General features: G+C 41.1%; 1 protein-coding gene across 4 annotated transcripts in view; it reads right to left on the bottom strand.

The window, feature by feature from the left end:
* Positions 1–15870, bottom strand: part of LOC308472230 (uncharacterized protein) — an 84638-nt gene extending 68768 nt beyond the window's left edge. For 2 of the 4 annotated variants that reach the window (XM_080996883.1, XM_080996886.1), the window contains exons 1-6: positions 15737–15870; positions 11724–11894; positions 8628–8696; positions 8166–8251; positions 7914–8000; positions 1183–1292 (exon numbers count right to left, since the gene is read on the bottom strand). In XM_080996883.1, the coding sequence (XP_080853009.1) occupies positions 1183–1292; positions 7914–8000; positions 8166–8251; positions 8628–8696; positions 11724–11791 (420 nt within the window). In that variant the 5' untranslated portion in view covers positions 11792–11894; positions 15737–15870. Of the gene's footprint in view, positions 1–1182; positions 1293–7913; positions 8001–8165; positions 8252–8627; positions 8697–11723; positions 11895–12040; positions 12567–15736 lie in introns of those variants that run through there. The other 2 variants (XM_080996884.1, XM_080996885.1) reach the window with 2 other exon arrangements.
* Positions 15871–15875: the final 5 nt, after the last annotated feature.

Genomic DNA, 15875 nt, shown 5'->3' with positions numbered 1-15875 from the left:
TCCCTAGCCCACCGGAGATCATCAACCAGGGAGACCAAGGCAGTTTCAATCCCATGATGAGGCCTGAATCCCGACTGGAAGGGATCCAAATGGTCCGTTTCTTCCAGGCATGCCTGGAGTTGTTCAGCAACCACTCGCTCAATCACCTTGCCCAAGAATGGAAGATTTGAGACTGGGCGATAGTTGGCCATATTGGCCGCATCTAAAGATGGTTTTTTAAGAAGCAGTTTGATAACCACCTCTTTCAGTGGGTCTGGGAAGGCTCCCTCACAGAGAGAAGCATTCACCACCCCGCAAAGCCCATTGCCCAGCCCTTCCCGGCTAGCTTTTATAAGCCAGGATGGGCAACGATCAAGGAGACAGGGGGTTGGTTTCACTCGTCCAAGCAGCCTGTCCACATCCTCGGAGGTAACAGATTGGAATTGATCCCACGCAACTTGACTAGACAGGAATCTAGCACTCTCCCGCCCCGGCCCTGCTCCCACGGTGGAGTCTACCTCTTCCCAAATCTGAGCGACTTCATCTGCAAAAAAACTTTGCAAAATCATTGCAGGAGATCATGTGGCCCGTACTGGGCCCCGATGGAGCAGGTGGTTCTGCTAAATTGCGAACCACCTGAAAGTGTTTCCTGCTGCTGTTTTCCGCAGATGCAACAGAGGCGGTGAAGAACGTCTTCTTCACCGTCGCTATCGTCACTTGGTAGGCTCGACATTGAGCTCTAACATGTGTCTGGTCAGATTCATAATGAGTTATCAGCCACCAGCACTCTAGCCGTCTCAGCAGTTGTTTCATTGCCCTTAGATCCATGGAAAACCACGGGGCTGTCCGGACTCCATGCAATCGGAGAGTGCGCTTCGGAGCCAAACAGTCAATAGCCCTGGTTAACTCCACATTCCAGTGGGCCACCAGGGAATCAGCTGAAAGGCCATCAACATGGGATAAAACATCCCCTACCACTCTCTGGAAACCATTTGGATCCATTAAGTGGCGGGGGCGGTTACACTTGGGCTCTGTTACACTTCTCTGAAAGTGACATATAGCTATGATCACATGCTGCGCAAATCTTCCCTAACAGGGAAATACTGAAGTCCTATTACTTTGCTACCAGAATCTGCAAATAGTTTCTCTTCTCATGAGGAAAAAAAAAAAACTTGCATCAAGAATGACGAAACACAATTTTACCTTAATTGAAAAATCTTTTTGCAGAACAAAGTAGACATTATACTTTTCAGAGTAAGTGATGATTCTTGCCGAGCTGAGCTGAGACTTTGGAAACTCCAACTCTCTTCTAACTGAAAAGTTGAACACAAATAACATTTTTTTTAATAATAATAATAATAATAATAATAATTTGGTAATCTAATCTAGCCTTGTAAATCAATCCACAAACATTACTAGATAGGGAGGGGGTGAGGGAAGCAAGCTGCAAAGGCACTGCAGTACTAGCATGTGTTTCCATGCTGGCTACAGATAAAGAGAAGTGTTCTCCTCTGCAGCCAGCAAAGGTGCTACCACTTAGCAGGCAGGTTTTTCTAACTAGCCTTCCACCAAGTAGATCTGCAGAGGAGAGGTGGCAAGATCAGTCTTCTTCCACCAGTCCATTCAATCATCTGCATAGAATTTCTGGTTTCCTATGTCTTTCTGGCAAGTAGTTGAATGCAAACTCAGCTAATCCAACTGTTTTATACTATTGGCTCCATCTTCAATGGAACTACTCAGAAGATAGTCATTAAAATCAGTAGAAAAGTCATATTCTACAATTCAATAGAAGAAATATTTAAAATTATATTTAACATGACTAACTTGAGTTGCCATAGGATTATGAACAATTTCATGCTTTGTATCTTGCAGAACAGAAATGGAAAAGGGTTTTGGGCACTGAATAGAGCAGATTTATCAATATAAATGGCTCCTCAGCTAGGAGACCTCAAAGAACAGAACAGATTAAGATAAATGCTAGTCCAGTTTACTGAACGCAATGTGTTCCCTGGAAATCGTTCATTAGACAAGCATTAGCATGAGTCCATAATTACCATTGTTTCCTATGGGAACATTTCTAAACTGGGAGTTGCCCAATCTCTCTCTATGGTTTGTTCCTGGTTTGGCTGCAGCCAAACATCAAAAGAGAGATGAAGGAAAAATTGATCTGTCAGATCTCTCCTGCTTTCCCTTGCTTTAGCTTAGATTCCTGCATTGCAGGGCATTGGACTAGATGACCCTCAGGGTTGCTTCGAACCCTACAATTCTATGATTCTATAATTGCATCTGATCTTGCTCCCTCCCTGCATGGTTTGTTCCCAAAAATGGCTGCCACTGCCTAGCAACCACAAACAAGCAAGGAAGGAAGGAAGGAAGGAAGGAAGGGGGCTAAATCTGCAGAGTGTATAGTGAAGTTTGGGCACAATTCTTTACATTTGGATAGGTGAATTTCCATATTGTGAGTGGACAGATTGTGGGACCTGCATGTACACACACATGGCTGTGACTTCCTGCTGAAATCCTGTAACTTTTCATACTGCAAAATGTTCCAATTATTTGTTTATTTAGCTCCACTTTTGTTGTGCTGCTCTTCCAGATGGCAGTAATGTGATATTAGGGAAACATCGCAGAACAAGTAATAAAGTGGAATGATGTCTGTGCAGTCCAGTATAAATCCACCACTAATGTGCTATTATTGTGTCAATGACATGTTACAGAATGCAACCACCAGAGAGAGAGAGAGAGAGAGAGAGAGAGAGAGAGGTGAGGAAGAGCCGGAGAACCACATTCCTGACACCATTGTCACTGCTGCTTACCTGGACCAGGCTGGGGCAAGGTCACAGCCATGTGGCTGCACACTCCAGTGTTCCCATTGGTTCAGCTGCACAGCCCTGACCTTCCTTGGCAGCACCCCAGCTTGGTAAAGATAAGGAGCAGTGGCGTAGGTGCCTGGAGGGTGGTTCCAGGGCTGTGTGTGTGGAGGAAAACTTCATGTTGCAGGGTTCCCAAAAATAGACCAGAGGCAATTGTACTTCATCCAGCAGAGCTTTATTGTTACTGAAGCCAAATGAGCATAAAGGTCACAAATCCAATACATTCAGGATTGGCACTGTCAGTTGCAGCAGATTAATCTTAAAATAACAAGAATTTATAACAAGACTAAACCTTAACACTATATACAGAACAGAATATCACACCAGAACAAAAAGATAAAAAGTGTAGCACCCTGCTTGTGCTTAACGCTTAGCTGGAATGAAATATTCAAGCAGCAATAGAGAAATTAAAATAATAATTTATTCGTCAGACAAATAAATGAGAGACACAGTGGTATATGGATACCAAAGCTCTGCCCACTCCAGCCCTGATGGCCAGCACTTATATTTCCTCAGCCCAGCCCCTTGCTCCTCCTTTGGCTGCCTCTGTCCAATCAGCCTGGTTGAAATTCCTATTGGCTGTTTGCTAGAACCAATCATAAAAGATACACCCATTTCCTATTACCTTTTATGGGAGACAAAGAGCTATATTTCCTTCTATCCATAAATGGCAGACAAGTAGCCATATATCTTACATTTGCCTCGACCAGGCACCTTAATTATCAGATAACCTTTTTGCCCTATTGCCCTATTGCCCCTTCACTCCAAAACAGATGGCTAATGGTTTTAATTTTTATCTTAAACAGAGATCTTGGGTTCACCTTCTCACACACCATCAATGAAATAAGAATCTAACATAAGAATCTAACATTTCTTACTTTCTTTTTTTTAAAAAATAATATTTATTGAGAATTTTTAAATTACAAAGAAACAAAGAAAAAAGTAGACAAAAAGAGAAATTAAACAATACCAATCAATAAAAACAAAAATCAAAGAGAAAAACAAATCACACAAATACATCAAAATCAAAAAGCAAAAATAAACAAAAAAATTAAAAACAAATCCAATATTCCCAAATCTTTATCTTTCATTAACTTGTTTCATGGACCTCCTCACACCTCCCTTTTTTGTATTCTAGTTATTGATTATCACAGCAAATCCTTCCCATTTTTCATAATATTCTGTCATTAAATTACCTTAATCTATTTTAACCTTATCTTACTATAAAAAACCCTAAAACTTAAAGCTTGAGTCTTATCTATACCAATTTCTCATAACCATGACATATTCTTGCATAGTTCTTTTTAACATTTCTGCTAAAGCCAAATAAATTCGTTCCAACATCTTTTTTAATACTCATTAATTTTAGAAAGCATTCCTAAATAGAATTTTTGAAACTTTCTCCAATCTTCATCCAACGTCTCTTCCTCCTGGTCACGGGTTTTGTCAGTCGTTTCTATCCCATCCATCTAGTTCATTAACCTGGTAACCTTATGTCCGAGGCCCTTAAGTCTCTTCCATGTCCCTTCCGCAGATCTTCTTCATATTTATACCCGTACTTTACTTTGTCTTCTGCACCTTTCACACGTGGAGACCCCAGCTTGACAGTATTTTTATCCCTTCTCGACAGATCAGCCCCTTTTCCATAGTCCACACTGAACTCCATGTGATATTTAAAAACATTTTTCAAAATCCCTCCAAAATTGAGGACCCCCACAACTCCAAACTCCTCCCGACCCAATGCCAGACTTGAAAAGTCAAAACATCCCTGCATAGGGGGGTCTATCCAGCCCCCCATCTCCAAACCAAACAAAACTCTATCTCTCCAAGTCTGGGGTGGCGCCATCGGTAATGGCGGATTCCCTCTGATCTGGAGGGACTGGCTCCACGGGAAACGGGTCTGTTCCGCTACGGCGAAGCGGGGACCCTTTAAAAAATCAGAGGCGGATGAAGCCTGTGACCATGGGACTCGGCGGGCACCTTTTGCACCCCCCCCCAATTCGTAAAGGAACCCAATTACGGGCTCCGGAGCGAAGAGGGGTTAGTGGCGCGGTGCTGACAGTCAACTGCTTCTTCCGTGGAGCGAAGCCGCACAGCCGTTGCCGGAGAGTGCTACCTTTTTCCTGGGACAATTTGGCTATAAAACAACTACCCGTGAGCAGATCAAGATTAGATTTAGATTTATTGCGGCCATTGGCCCATATCGAAGACAATACATCAGAACTTATCCATAAACAATACAATTTAAACAGTTCCAAGTTAAAACACCCTTATAAAACCAATTTTACTTTAGTTAAGTAAACACTATACACAATAAGCTCCCTCTATGTAAACCGCAATTCCGATCCATCAGACTTTGGGGGGTATACGTGTTAGTTCTGGCACTTATTGATGGTTCTTAAGTTTAGCTAAGCTGTCAGAAACACACAGTGATCCATTTCTCCTCTTTTGAAATAAAACATTACTCAGATATCTAGCGACTGCAAGGGATCTACTTGTATCTTCGTCGTTTAATAAGTATATTATTTGGGCTTCCTGAGGACTGTCCGCAATTCTCGATAAATATGGGGCCAGAAACTTGGACCGTGAAGCCGAATGTAATGGACAACAGAAGATTATATGATATAACGATTCTATAGATCCGCTTTTACAGTCACAGAGGAGTGAGATCTGTCCGTTGGAGAGTCTGTTACCCAACACGTTTGATGGGAAAGCATTGAATCTAGCCATTATGAAGGCATACCTGTGCGTCACCACAGATAAGGTAGTTAAGTAAGATGGAAGTTTCGTTGCGTGAGCAGATCAAATTTGGACAATTGGACTTTAAACAACGATCTGTGAGTAGAACGGAAAATTGGATTAAGAAATTCCTCTTAATTTGGCACTGAAGCGGGAAGGTCTAAACAGGAAGTCAGCCTTCCGTTTCTTGTAGATAGATTAAAGCAAAGACATGGCAAACTAGAGTGTAGAAAATCGTTTGTAAAGGATCAACTTTCATCATCTAAAATTACTGAACCCCCTTCGGAAGCAGGAGAAGAGGGGGGATTTTTTCTGGATTGCTTAAACCTGCAGAAGACAGTGTAAGAAAAGTAATTTTCCACCGTCTTGAACCTGGGAGCGGGGTGTCAGGACAGACGTTTTGGGGAAAGTTCATTAACTATAGACAAAGGTTTTTGACAGACAGTTAAAAGAAGAGAAACATAGTGATTCCATTGTGCTCTTTCGCAATTTAAAGGAACAAATATTGACAAAATATCTGAAAAAGGAAACTTTGTTGTTAGATCTGCTGTTAAAAAAAAAAAGAAAAGAGTTGGATACAAAGAGAAGTTCTTCCCCTAGAGGGAGCTTGAGAAACTGTTATTAAACTTGAACTGGGGAGCAGCTGCAACAGATTAAGACCGTGGGAATAGACTTCTGACCTTGTATAACAATGTGCTCAGAGGCTCTGGTGCGTGCTTTCTGTAAAACAAGTGCTCTATTGGAACAGTTACATGAGAAGACGGACTTGATGATTGTTGCGATCAGAAATTTTGGACAGGTAGTGGGTACCTATATAGAACCCACTCAGGAATCAAATCAGGAATGTGCTCTGACAGATCAGATGAAGGAGGAGATCGTTGTTGGACCTCGGGTGGCAGAGATGGAGGGAGCTGTGGCCCAGCAGGAACATGAGTTGTTGGATTTGACAAATGAACTAACATTTCTTACTTTCTAAATCCTTTGCATAATTACATTTAAGCCAATATATTTCATACATAACATATATAGATTTTTAGAAGAAAAGGCCTTTTCAAAGTAACAAGGAACTTAATAAAAACAGTTTCCAAAAGCAACTCCTTAAATTTACACCCCCCTTTCAAGCCAGCTGCTGTTTCTATTAGCTCTTGCCCTTTAACCTTAGGAAGATGTGGCTCAATTCTAATGGGAGGCACATGGTATTTCTGTTAAACAATAAATCTCACTATTTACCAACTCTTAATTAGTTTTTGTTTTGTTTTTTGTTTTTTTGCAGCTTGATTGTATTCTGTAATTTGTATGGTCAGTGTGACCTTTTGCTCCCAGCCTGTAATTTCCTTTTACAACCCTGAGGCACTGCTATAGATCAGAGGGGCCCTGTTTAGGAAGATAAACATCTGCCAAAGCACCCAGCCAGCTGCTTTATGCCTGGCATAAAACATACAAACATTTGCAAATATATTTTTAAAGCTCATTTTAAAATGCAGGCCTTGATCTGATGCCCCAAAAGAGAAAGTAAAACCCAGGCTTCTGGCCTTACTTATATAGTCAGCATGACCTTTGACAGAAGATATAAGAGAACCAGAATAAACCTCAGCTTCTTTGAAGGAATAACCCAAACATCACAAACCTTCTGCTTGCTTCTTCCACAAAGAGAAGCTTCTAGAACCCTCATGAATTAATTAGAATAGGAAAGATCTCTACACATCAGATCAATACTTTCTGCACTAATAAATGCAAAGAGACATCCCTTACATGCAGTACTACTGACATGTATACGCACACACTATACAGGAAGAGAAAATAAACAAAACATCTAATTACTTTGATCAAAAAATAACACTAATGCTGAAATTAATGTTCTGTTTCCTTTTTTTTTTTAAAGAGAGAAATCTGGGCTACTTGATCAAAAGGACTGGCACAAAATGAAAATACACTTGAAAACAAAACCATTAAAGGTGGAATTCAATGTAGCACTAAGGCGGGTGTTCTGTCAACTCAAGGATTTCTCATCGCACAATGGGGTTTCCCCCCCCTCCTAAATCTGTTGTTGGGTTTCTCTCAACCCAACCCCCTGCAGTACGACACACACAAGGGATACTCATTGCACAATTACTTGTTGAATATTGCCGAATGACATCAGAAAAATAGTTTAAAACAAAACAAAAAAGACAGATCATTAGAGGCACTAGTCAAATGTGAAGTGGCAGAGGCTGGTATAAAGCTCTTAGTGGGCACACTATTTGGTACTTTGTTTAATTCTTCCTTCTGAAAGTGCACACAAATGTGAAATGAAATTGAAAGCGGACTATAGATTTACCTTACCAGAACAATTAGTAGGAAGCAAATCCAGACTGAAAAATCCTTTCCCATCTAACAACACCAGTCGTTTGCTCCTGTTAGAATAGGTTGCTAAAAGGAATTGTGAAGAAGATGGTTTTAGGCCATGACTTCAAACAACATTTCTAGATTTATATGACTGTAAGGATACTGAGATACGCAAAAGAAAGGGGAGGTGGATCCTAATGTTTCTACAGGTGTTTTATCTTTAACTGGGTAGAATTTACATCTTCTTACCTCCAATGATATCTAAACCTTGCTGGGTGTAGCTCTTAATTAATCTGAAGCCAAAAGAAAGAAAGGCAGTGCCCTTTCCTATAAATCTGCAACAGGAAGAATAATTTAACTTTTTAGAGACATACATAAACAGCACTGGGAAAATGGTACTGACTGAAGCATACCTATGGCCACGTTGCACTCAAAATTCAAGTGGAAAAACAAAAACAAAAAAATTTGAAATAAGGCAAGTTTTTATATAGTATGTGAACCCAAACAAATAAATAACCAAAGTACCCCTTTTTTTGGAGTGGAAAAGTTGTTTTCAGGCACAAAAATGCTAGCAAAACAGAATTAAAACATATTTGGTATATAAGACTCATTAAAGTGACAAGGGTGCTCATATGCTACAAATTTTAGATTCTATTTTAGACAGATCTCCAGAGACAATATGTGTATGTATGTATGTATGTATGTACTTACACTTGAGGTGATATATCCTTTGGTTTTAGATGCTCTTCAATTCTAGGCACCTCATCTTCAAAAGTTAATCTTCACAATAATGAAATAGAAATTTGGATTAGGTAGGAAATATACTACAATGCAGTTTGTGAAAACAGAAGAGAAACCACATTTAACATGATGAAACAATAGCACCTCCACATTGGCTTTATTTCTGTTAAATTAATCATGACACAGTGTAATATATCATGTGTTGTTGCTCATCTGAGGTTGCATTCACCTAATTTTAAGACTTACTAAGGAACAGAAGATTTTTATTATGTCCTCATATGTAAAACTACAGAATTGAAAGAGGGTGTACTTTTGTTTTCCCATGACTCTAAATTTTAATATAGCTTTCAGCCATGATTGCTTATAGGGCAAAGCATGCCTAGAAATGTTCTGAAAAAGAAAGAGAAACTACATGAAAATGAATAATAGATGGTATCTAACCTGAGTAGACTAGCTAAGATGTATAGAGCAAAATCGGATTTGTGCTGGAAATGGAAGGAACTTTTTTTTTCAAATGTGGTGGGCATGTAAAAAAGTTAAAGAATATTGGGAAATGATATATAATGAGATGAAAAAAATGTTTAAAACACCTCCCCTCAAAAAAACAAAACAAGAGGCATTCCTGTTAGGAATGGTTTAGACAGAGGTACCCAGTTATCAGAAAAAATTATTTATGTATGTAACAACAGTGGCTTGGGTCTTGTTAGCCCAAAAATGGAAGGTGAGGGAGGTCCCTATCAAGGAGGATTGGCAACTTAAGATGATAGAATATATAGAGTTAGTAGGTCTAACAAGTAGAATAAGAGAGCAAGAAGAACAGGTATTTAAAGAGGAGTGGAAAATTTTTGCTGAGTATGTAGAAAATAATTGTGTACAGTTGAAAACGCTGGCAGTATTAAGGTAAATTCAACAGTATAATATATTTAAAAGGGATGTAAGATGGGAGAACTGAATTATATGAATATACAAAAATATGCAGGAATGGTGGGCAAATTAAAAGAACCTTGGAAGGGGAGGGAGGGAAGTTGTTGACTGTAATGCAAGATGTTCATTTTGAGATGTAAAACTGAAAATTTAATTAAAATTATTTTTTAAAAATTAAAATGTTCTGTAAAAGAAGTAATATTTTGGGTAATAAATGAAAGAGTTTCTCCCCTGTATATTATTTTGTATGCACACACTTAATCTAGAAGGGCAAACCATACAAATGCCTGGTTTTGACAGCTTTTGCTCCTTGCTAGCTCATGGAATATTTTTTCTCCTCACATGTTTAGTCTGACATACTAAAATATACATGAAATTTAGAAAAGTTGGTAGGATAATTACTTCCTTTTTCACAGAGAAGTGTAAAGACCAACAGAAAGATATACCAGCAATTCTACCACAGGGCAAAATATCCCAAATAAAATTAATATAGTACCAGTTTAACTATACATTTAATTCAAAATGGTTTCACAGCTGAAGGGCAATGCAGCTAATCACAAATAACATGATTGTCATGTTTTATTATGAGTTATGGGCTACATTATGGTTCCTCAGAAACTAGGTCATCTTATATCTTGCATCTGTTATGAGTTTGTGGGCATCAGACTTCTAATCCATATTATCCTAGCAATATAAACCAGGCTAGATTCCTCATGAGATCATTGCCGGGGGGGTGGGCCATTAAGGGGATAGAGGACAAATAATGGTCCATAGATGGTTAAATGGGAAAAAGCCTGAGTTTTTTTAGGTCAGAGTTTGGGTGGGGAGGTGGGAAGCAGCAAGCAGAGGGTCAGAAAGCAATGTTTGGTTTTTGTTTGAATCCAAGGCTGTGGCTATGGGAGAGACAAGTTCCTATTGGGTGTTGATGCTGTGAACACCTCCACCATAAGCTCAGGTTGTACATGTGTGTAAATAAACCAGATATCATAGAGACACCAAAGTCTCCACTGTGACCTATTTCCAAAAGGAAACATGAACCAATATGAGCACCTGGAACTCCAGGAATCTCATATTGCTCAGACATTGAAGTGGCGTGCAACACATCTTATATGTTATACATATACAACAGAAGTGATGACTAATGGGGGGGGGGCCCAGATGGAATCTCAAAACGAATGCTGGGTTTACTTTGCTGGCAGTTAGCAATCAGAAAATAGAAGTTAAAGGTTGACACATCAACCATAATATAACTGCAAAATCAGCAACATAGCTTTGGCTTCCAGTAGCCAGCTCTAACAATCGCAAGAACAAATATGTTATCTCTCGAGGGTAACTAAAATGCACAACTTGGAACAAAAGACAAGCAGGCACACCAACAAAACACAGCAAACAGTCTGCAGGATCCCAAGCACATGCCTGACTGCAGGAATGCTGGAAAGACTGCCAAGCTATTGCCTTGAGCAGAAGGCAGGAACTGTAACTGAAGTCTCTTCTGGATACAGGCTAGTTAAAAGTTCCTGAAAGCTAAGTACATTCCTGCCATAAGCATTAGAATGCACTAATCCCAGTGAGTCTAGCATGCCAGAAAGTACCCCCCCTCCCGCCCACAAACTTCTACAAAACAAACTTCTAAAGTGCCTAGAAAAAAATGCATATTTCTAATTAAGAGGTTTTTCAAAAATAAAGCCTTAATCTGATTTTACTAGACTTAACATTTTAATTAATTTTTGTTTGCAGGAGCCTACATAAGACATTATGTGATACTTTCAGCATTGGTATTTCAGCTCTGGGGCGGGGGGCAGGGTATATTTATTGTGATTTCCAGGATTGTTTTAGGGCTCAGTATATGGACATATGAAATAATGAGAAAGGGGGTGCCTTTTATAACATGCTGAGAGGAGTGAAACGTATTGCTGAATACCCACCGTCAGCTTTCACAAATTTACAAATAGCAGAAAAGGCTTAAAGACTTAGAAAATGATCAAGTTAGACTTGGATCCAACCCATTTCTTTTTAGAAATGCGACAATGAGGCATATAAGGGTGCATAACTCAAAAAATGTTTTCAAAGTTACATGCAGATAAACCCAAAAGGATAATTTAAAAGTTAATATGTTGAATCTTAATATAGTACCATATTCACCTTTTTTTCTTGGAACCTCTTCGCTTTTGCTTTTTTATAGCACTGGTAATCCCTTGGCCTATATCCATTGCCAAAAGCTATTGGCTAGTAGGTGCAGAACAAATAAGACCCTATGCTGATTTCTGGCTGGTGCAGAAGATTCACCATACTAGTAACCAATAAAACATTTACCTGAAATTCAAAAACATGAATTTACATAATGAAGTGGAAAATCCCATTTGTAAAAATAGCTTGGATTTTGTGTGCACATCAAGTTTTCCATGAACCTAGTTCAATACCAAAAAAACCCCCAGGGTTTTGAAGAATGCACAACTTACCTCCTTGTTTATGGAGGTTGCACTGTAGTCTATAGATAACCAACATTTTATAAGAATGGTTCCTGGTGGAAGTCATAAATTGTTAGCAATTATCACCGGCTGTTGTTAAGATAAAATGGAATAGTTCCAAGTTTGCTGCAGATGAAGGACATGACACAAATGCGACTTTAAAAGTATACAGTATTACCTAATAGTTGCCATCTTGATTCTGGGTCGGGTTCAAGGTGCCGGTTTTCATAGAATCATAGAAAGTTGGAAGGAATCCTGAGGGTTATCTAGTCCAAACCCCTGCAATGCAACTAAAGCATCCATGACATCTATCCAACCGCATACCTCCAATGAAGGAGAGCCCACCACCTTCCAAGGAAGTTGGCTCCAGCCCTTACTGTTAGAAATTTAAAGTTTTAAATTGTTTCTTTCTTCCCCTTCTGCTTGCTTCGTGTCACATTTTATAGCTTACATTGAGCTCTTCACCCTCATCCCAAATTTTGCTATCCCACTGCTTGACTCACCAGCTGAACCTATTGCATGGACAGGTGGAGTCGTCCAAACCCTGGGCGGCCCCGTATGGAATAATGACTCAAGACAACGTGCTATGAGATTAAAATTGGCCACAACTTTCTTATGTTTCAGATGTGGGTAGACCTTGGCTCAGGCATTGGGCGTTTATCCCTCCCAGTCCCTCGCTGGGGATGTGGGGAACATCAGGGTTATCCAGAGTGTGTGGGAGGGATGGGCTGGCTCTGGAGAACATATGTTCAAGCAGAGAGAGCCCGCCCCCATTACGCCGCCATCGCAGGGGAGAGCAATGACAACCTCTAGGCGTATGGCCAAAGCTTCCCCTCAAAACAACCCCTTTAACGGGGAACCCTGGTATCGCCACCGTAAAGAGAAGGAGGGCGTGGGTCACCGCTACACGCCCACCCCCATTTAGGGAAGATAGGCTAAAGGATTCCGCCCAAGACCTGATACCGCCAAAGTTGTGATGTTTTGCTATGGGAAAGGCAAACCTGCCAGTGCAGGAGAATTCCTTTCCGGCCCTTCAACAGCGAGCTTGATGTAGCAGCGCCCGTGTACCTGTGGAGAAAAGGTTAACTCGCAAAAGAAGTCTTAACTGAGGGTGAGTAGGGCGGGAGAAGCTCTGGAGCCAACTGACGATTCCCAGGTAAGATCCTCCCCCTATTGTGTGGGCAGGGTGGTCCCTCCCCCTATCTGGCCTGATCACCTTGGCAACACCTCCAAAGGCGGGATTGGGCAACTGGCTGAGGTAGGCGAAGACCTCCAGGAATCCCACCTGGAGAAGGTGAAGCCAAGCCTGTGCTAATGGTGCCACATATGGTCCCAGGGGCTGCGTGCAACCACGCAAAGGGCACGCCCCATTTAATGTGGGGAGCGGTCATTACACTTCCCTTTGTTTCTGATCTCCTGTTCCTGTTCCTTACTCACCCATGGTCTTCTATCAGCTGCCTTCCCCCCACCCCACTGGTATCCCTGCCCTGCCCTTTTATTTTTGCAGTAGTACCAAGCCCTCACTCCTTCCAATATGGTAACTACTAACTGTTAATGTAAAGACTGTTAAGGTGGAACACAAGGATTAAAGCAATGAAACATAACAAGAAAATAAACTTTTTTTTTTTGAAGGCAGGTAGTCAATATAAGTAACATTAAAAAACAAACAGCAGGATCTGAAACTGGAGGAAATTATGGCACTTGAAATGGGGCTTTATTCTCTCACTTTACCCCCCAGTTTAGCTTGTACTGACTTTCTAAAAACCAAATTTATCTACATTTTCCCTAATATAATAACTGCCTAGTTTCTTTTTGTTGCTGATATCCACTTACCATGGAATCTGCATAGAGATAGAGAAGAGCTGGAATGTACTACGTTATTAATTGTGTTGAGAAGAAGAAAGCTTTTCCCCCTCTCTCATTCTAGAACTATGGATCATTTGGTAGAACAGACTGGAGGTACATTCAAGACGAAAAAGAAAGGTAGTCCGTCTTCCCACAATACGTAGTTAACTAATAGGCTTTGCTGCTACAAGATGTGTTGATGGCTACTAGATCTCTGATGATATTTTAAAGGCTTTATGTAGCCAGGTCCTGAAAAGATAGGTGTACCAACTGCTATTAGCTATCATTGCTAAATGGAAGCTCCATGTTCAAAGGCAGCGCACTGCTTGAGTAATAATTGCTGGGGTCTCAATTGATGAGGGAAGGGTGGATGCCTTCATTCCCTGCTTGAATAATTCCTAGAAGCACTTGACTGGCTCTGTTGCAGTCTCAAGACACTGGACTAGAGGAGCCTTCGGTCAGATCCAGAACAGCTCTTCAGATGAACAAAAGGCAACTTCTTCCAGAAACAGTGGTCATGTACACACTCCCATTTACTCTGCATCCACTGTGACCCCACCACTGGTTTGGGAAGCGGTGTACCCACAACAACGTTAGTCACAGTAATATCTATCCTGCCATTTCTTAGGAAATACTGTGTTCTGATGTGTTCTTCCCCAAACCAGTTCTGATCTGAATTGAGAAATAAATAAACAAACCTGGCTACATTTTAGGCCAGTAATGTGTATATGTATAGCCAATGTTAGCTTTACTGTAATGAATACCAAGTATGTGCAATGGAAATAATCATCTATTTAACCCTGCCTGGGTTTCCCTCCCCTTCCTCCACCATTTCCCTACTTCTGCTGCTGTTGCCTTCCTTCTTCTTAGCCCCATGGGACAGGGAACCTCTCACACACCCCCTTTGCAAAGCACCATGTGCACAGATGACGCTACAGAAAGAACAAGAAGAAGCCAGTGGCCCTTGCTGGACCAAAGGCAGCACAATAAGATATGTTAGGTGATGCCACAGTTCCCAGTCCAGCAGTTGTACTGCTACTTACTATTAGTAAATTTGGGGCAGAGGGTGGGTAGGAGCAGTGCCAGGCACCAGGTGCCTCGCTCACCATTCCTGCATCCTGGAATCCAGGGCAGGGCAGGGTTAACCATTAAGCAAAATAAGCATGTGCTTAGGGCATCAAAGGAAAGGGGGCACCACAGCAATTTTCCATTGCTAGATTTTTAACATCAATAGTCACAAATTGCTGAGCATTCATTTTCTCAGTTGAAGTACATTAAAAATCTCAACAGAACAACAACACAACAAGGCAGGCTGAGGGGACTGGGCCCTATCAAAGCTGGCGGGCACTGTCATTTAAATGACATGATGTGCACTGCATTATGTGGTTGATTATGCAGGGAAGGGCTTACTTGCACCTCCATATTTTATTCAAGTTGGCACCCCTACCAGGCTGGATGCCTTATCTCTACTAAGTATAGAATGGAATGAAACATTAGTTTTGAGGATCTGATCAAGGACATTTTTACAATTAGAAAAGTGGGGAGGTCCCCCCCCCCCCCAAATACAAGTAAAGTGGAAGTACACACAAATAAGCATTATTTTCCATCTTACTGTAGGTTTCACTTCATTTCGTTTCATTTTATGGTTTACTGTTGATTATATTTTGAACTAGATGCATATATAATATGGGAACACGCAAACCTTCCAAGTGCTTGGGTTCTCTCAAGGTTTTAATCCTGCCCTGCTTCGGGGGGGGGGGGATTGCGGAATGAGAAGAAGGGAGGGCTATGTGGAAGAGAAGGGTCCGAGGATGGTGAGGGAATGCGGGGACGGGACCTTGCCTTGCCTCCTGCTGGCCTCTCCCTCTCCCACTTCGGCGTGACGAGCCCTCGCCGCCTGGCGCCGCCCTTCCCGAGGGAAGCCCTCTCACACCGCGGCCCTGGGGATGGCAAGGTGGGAATGGCAACCGCCCGCGCGCCC

Source organism: Podarcis pityusensis (assembly GCF_964106645.2).
Source record: "Podarcis pityusensis genome assembly, chromosome: 2".
Classification (NCBI taxonomy): Eukaryota; Metazoa; Chordata; class Lepidosauria; order Squamata; family Lacertidae; genus Podarcis; species Podarcis pityusensis.
The sequence above is the reverse complement of the archived record's forward strand: the minus strand, read 5'-3'. Positions and strand labels throughout refer to the sequence as shown.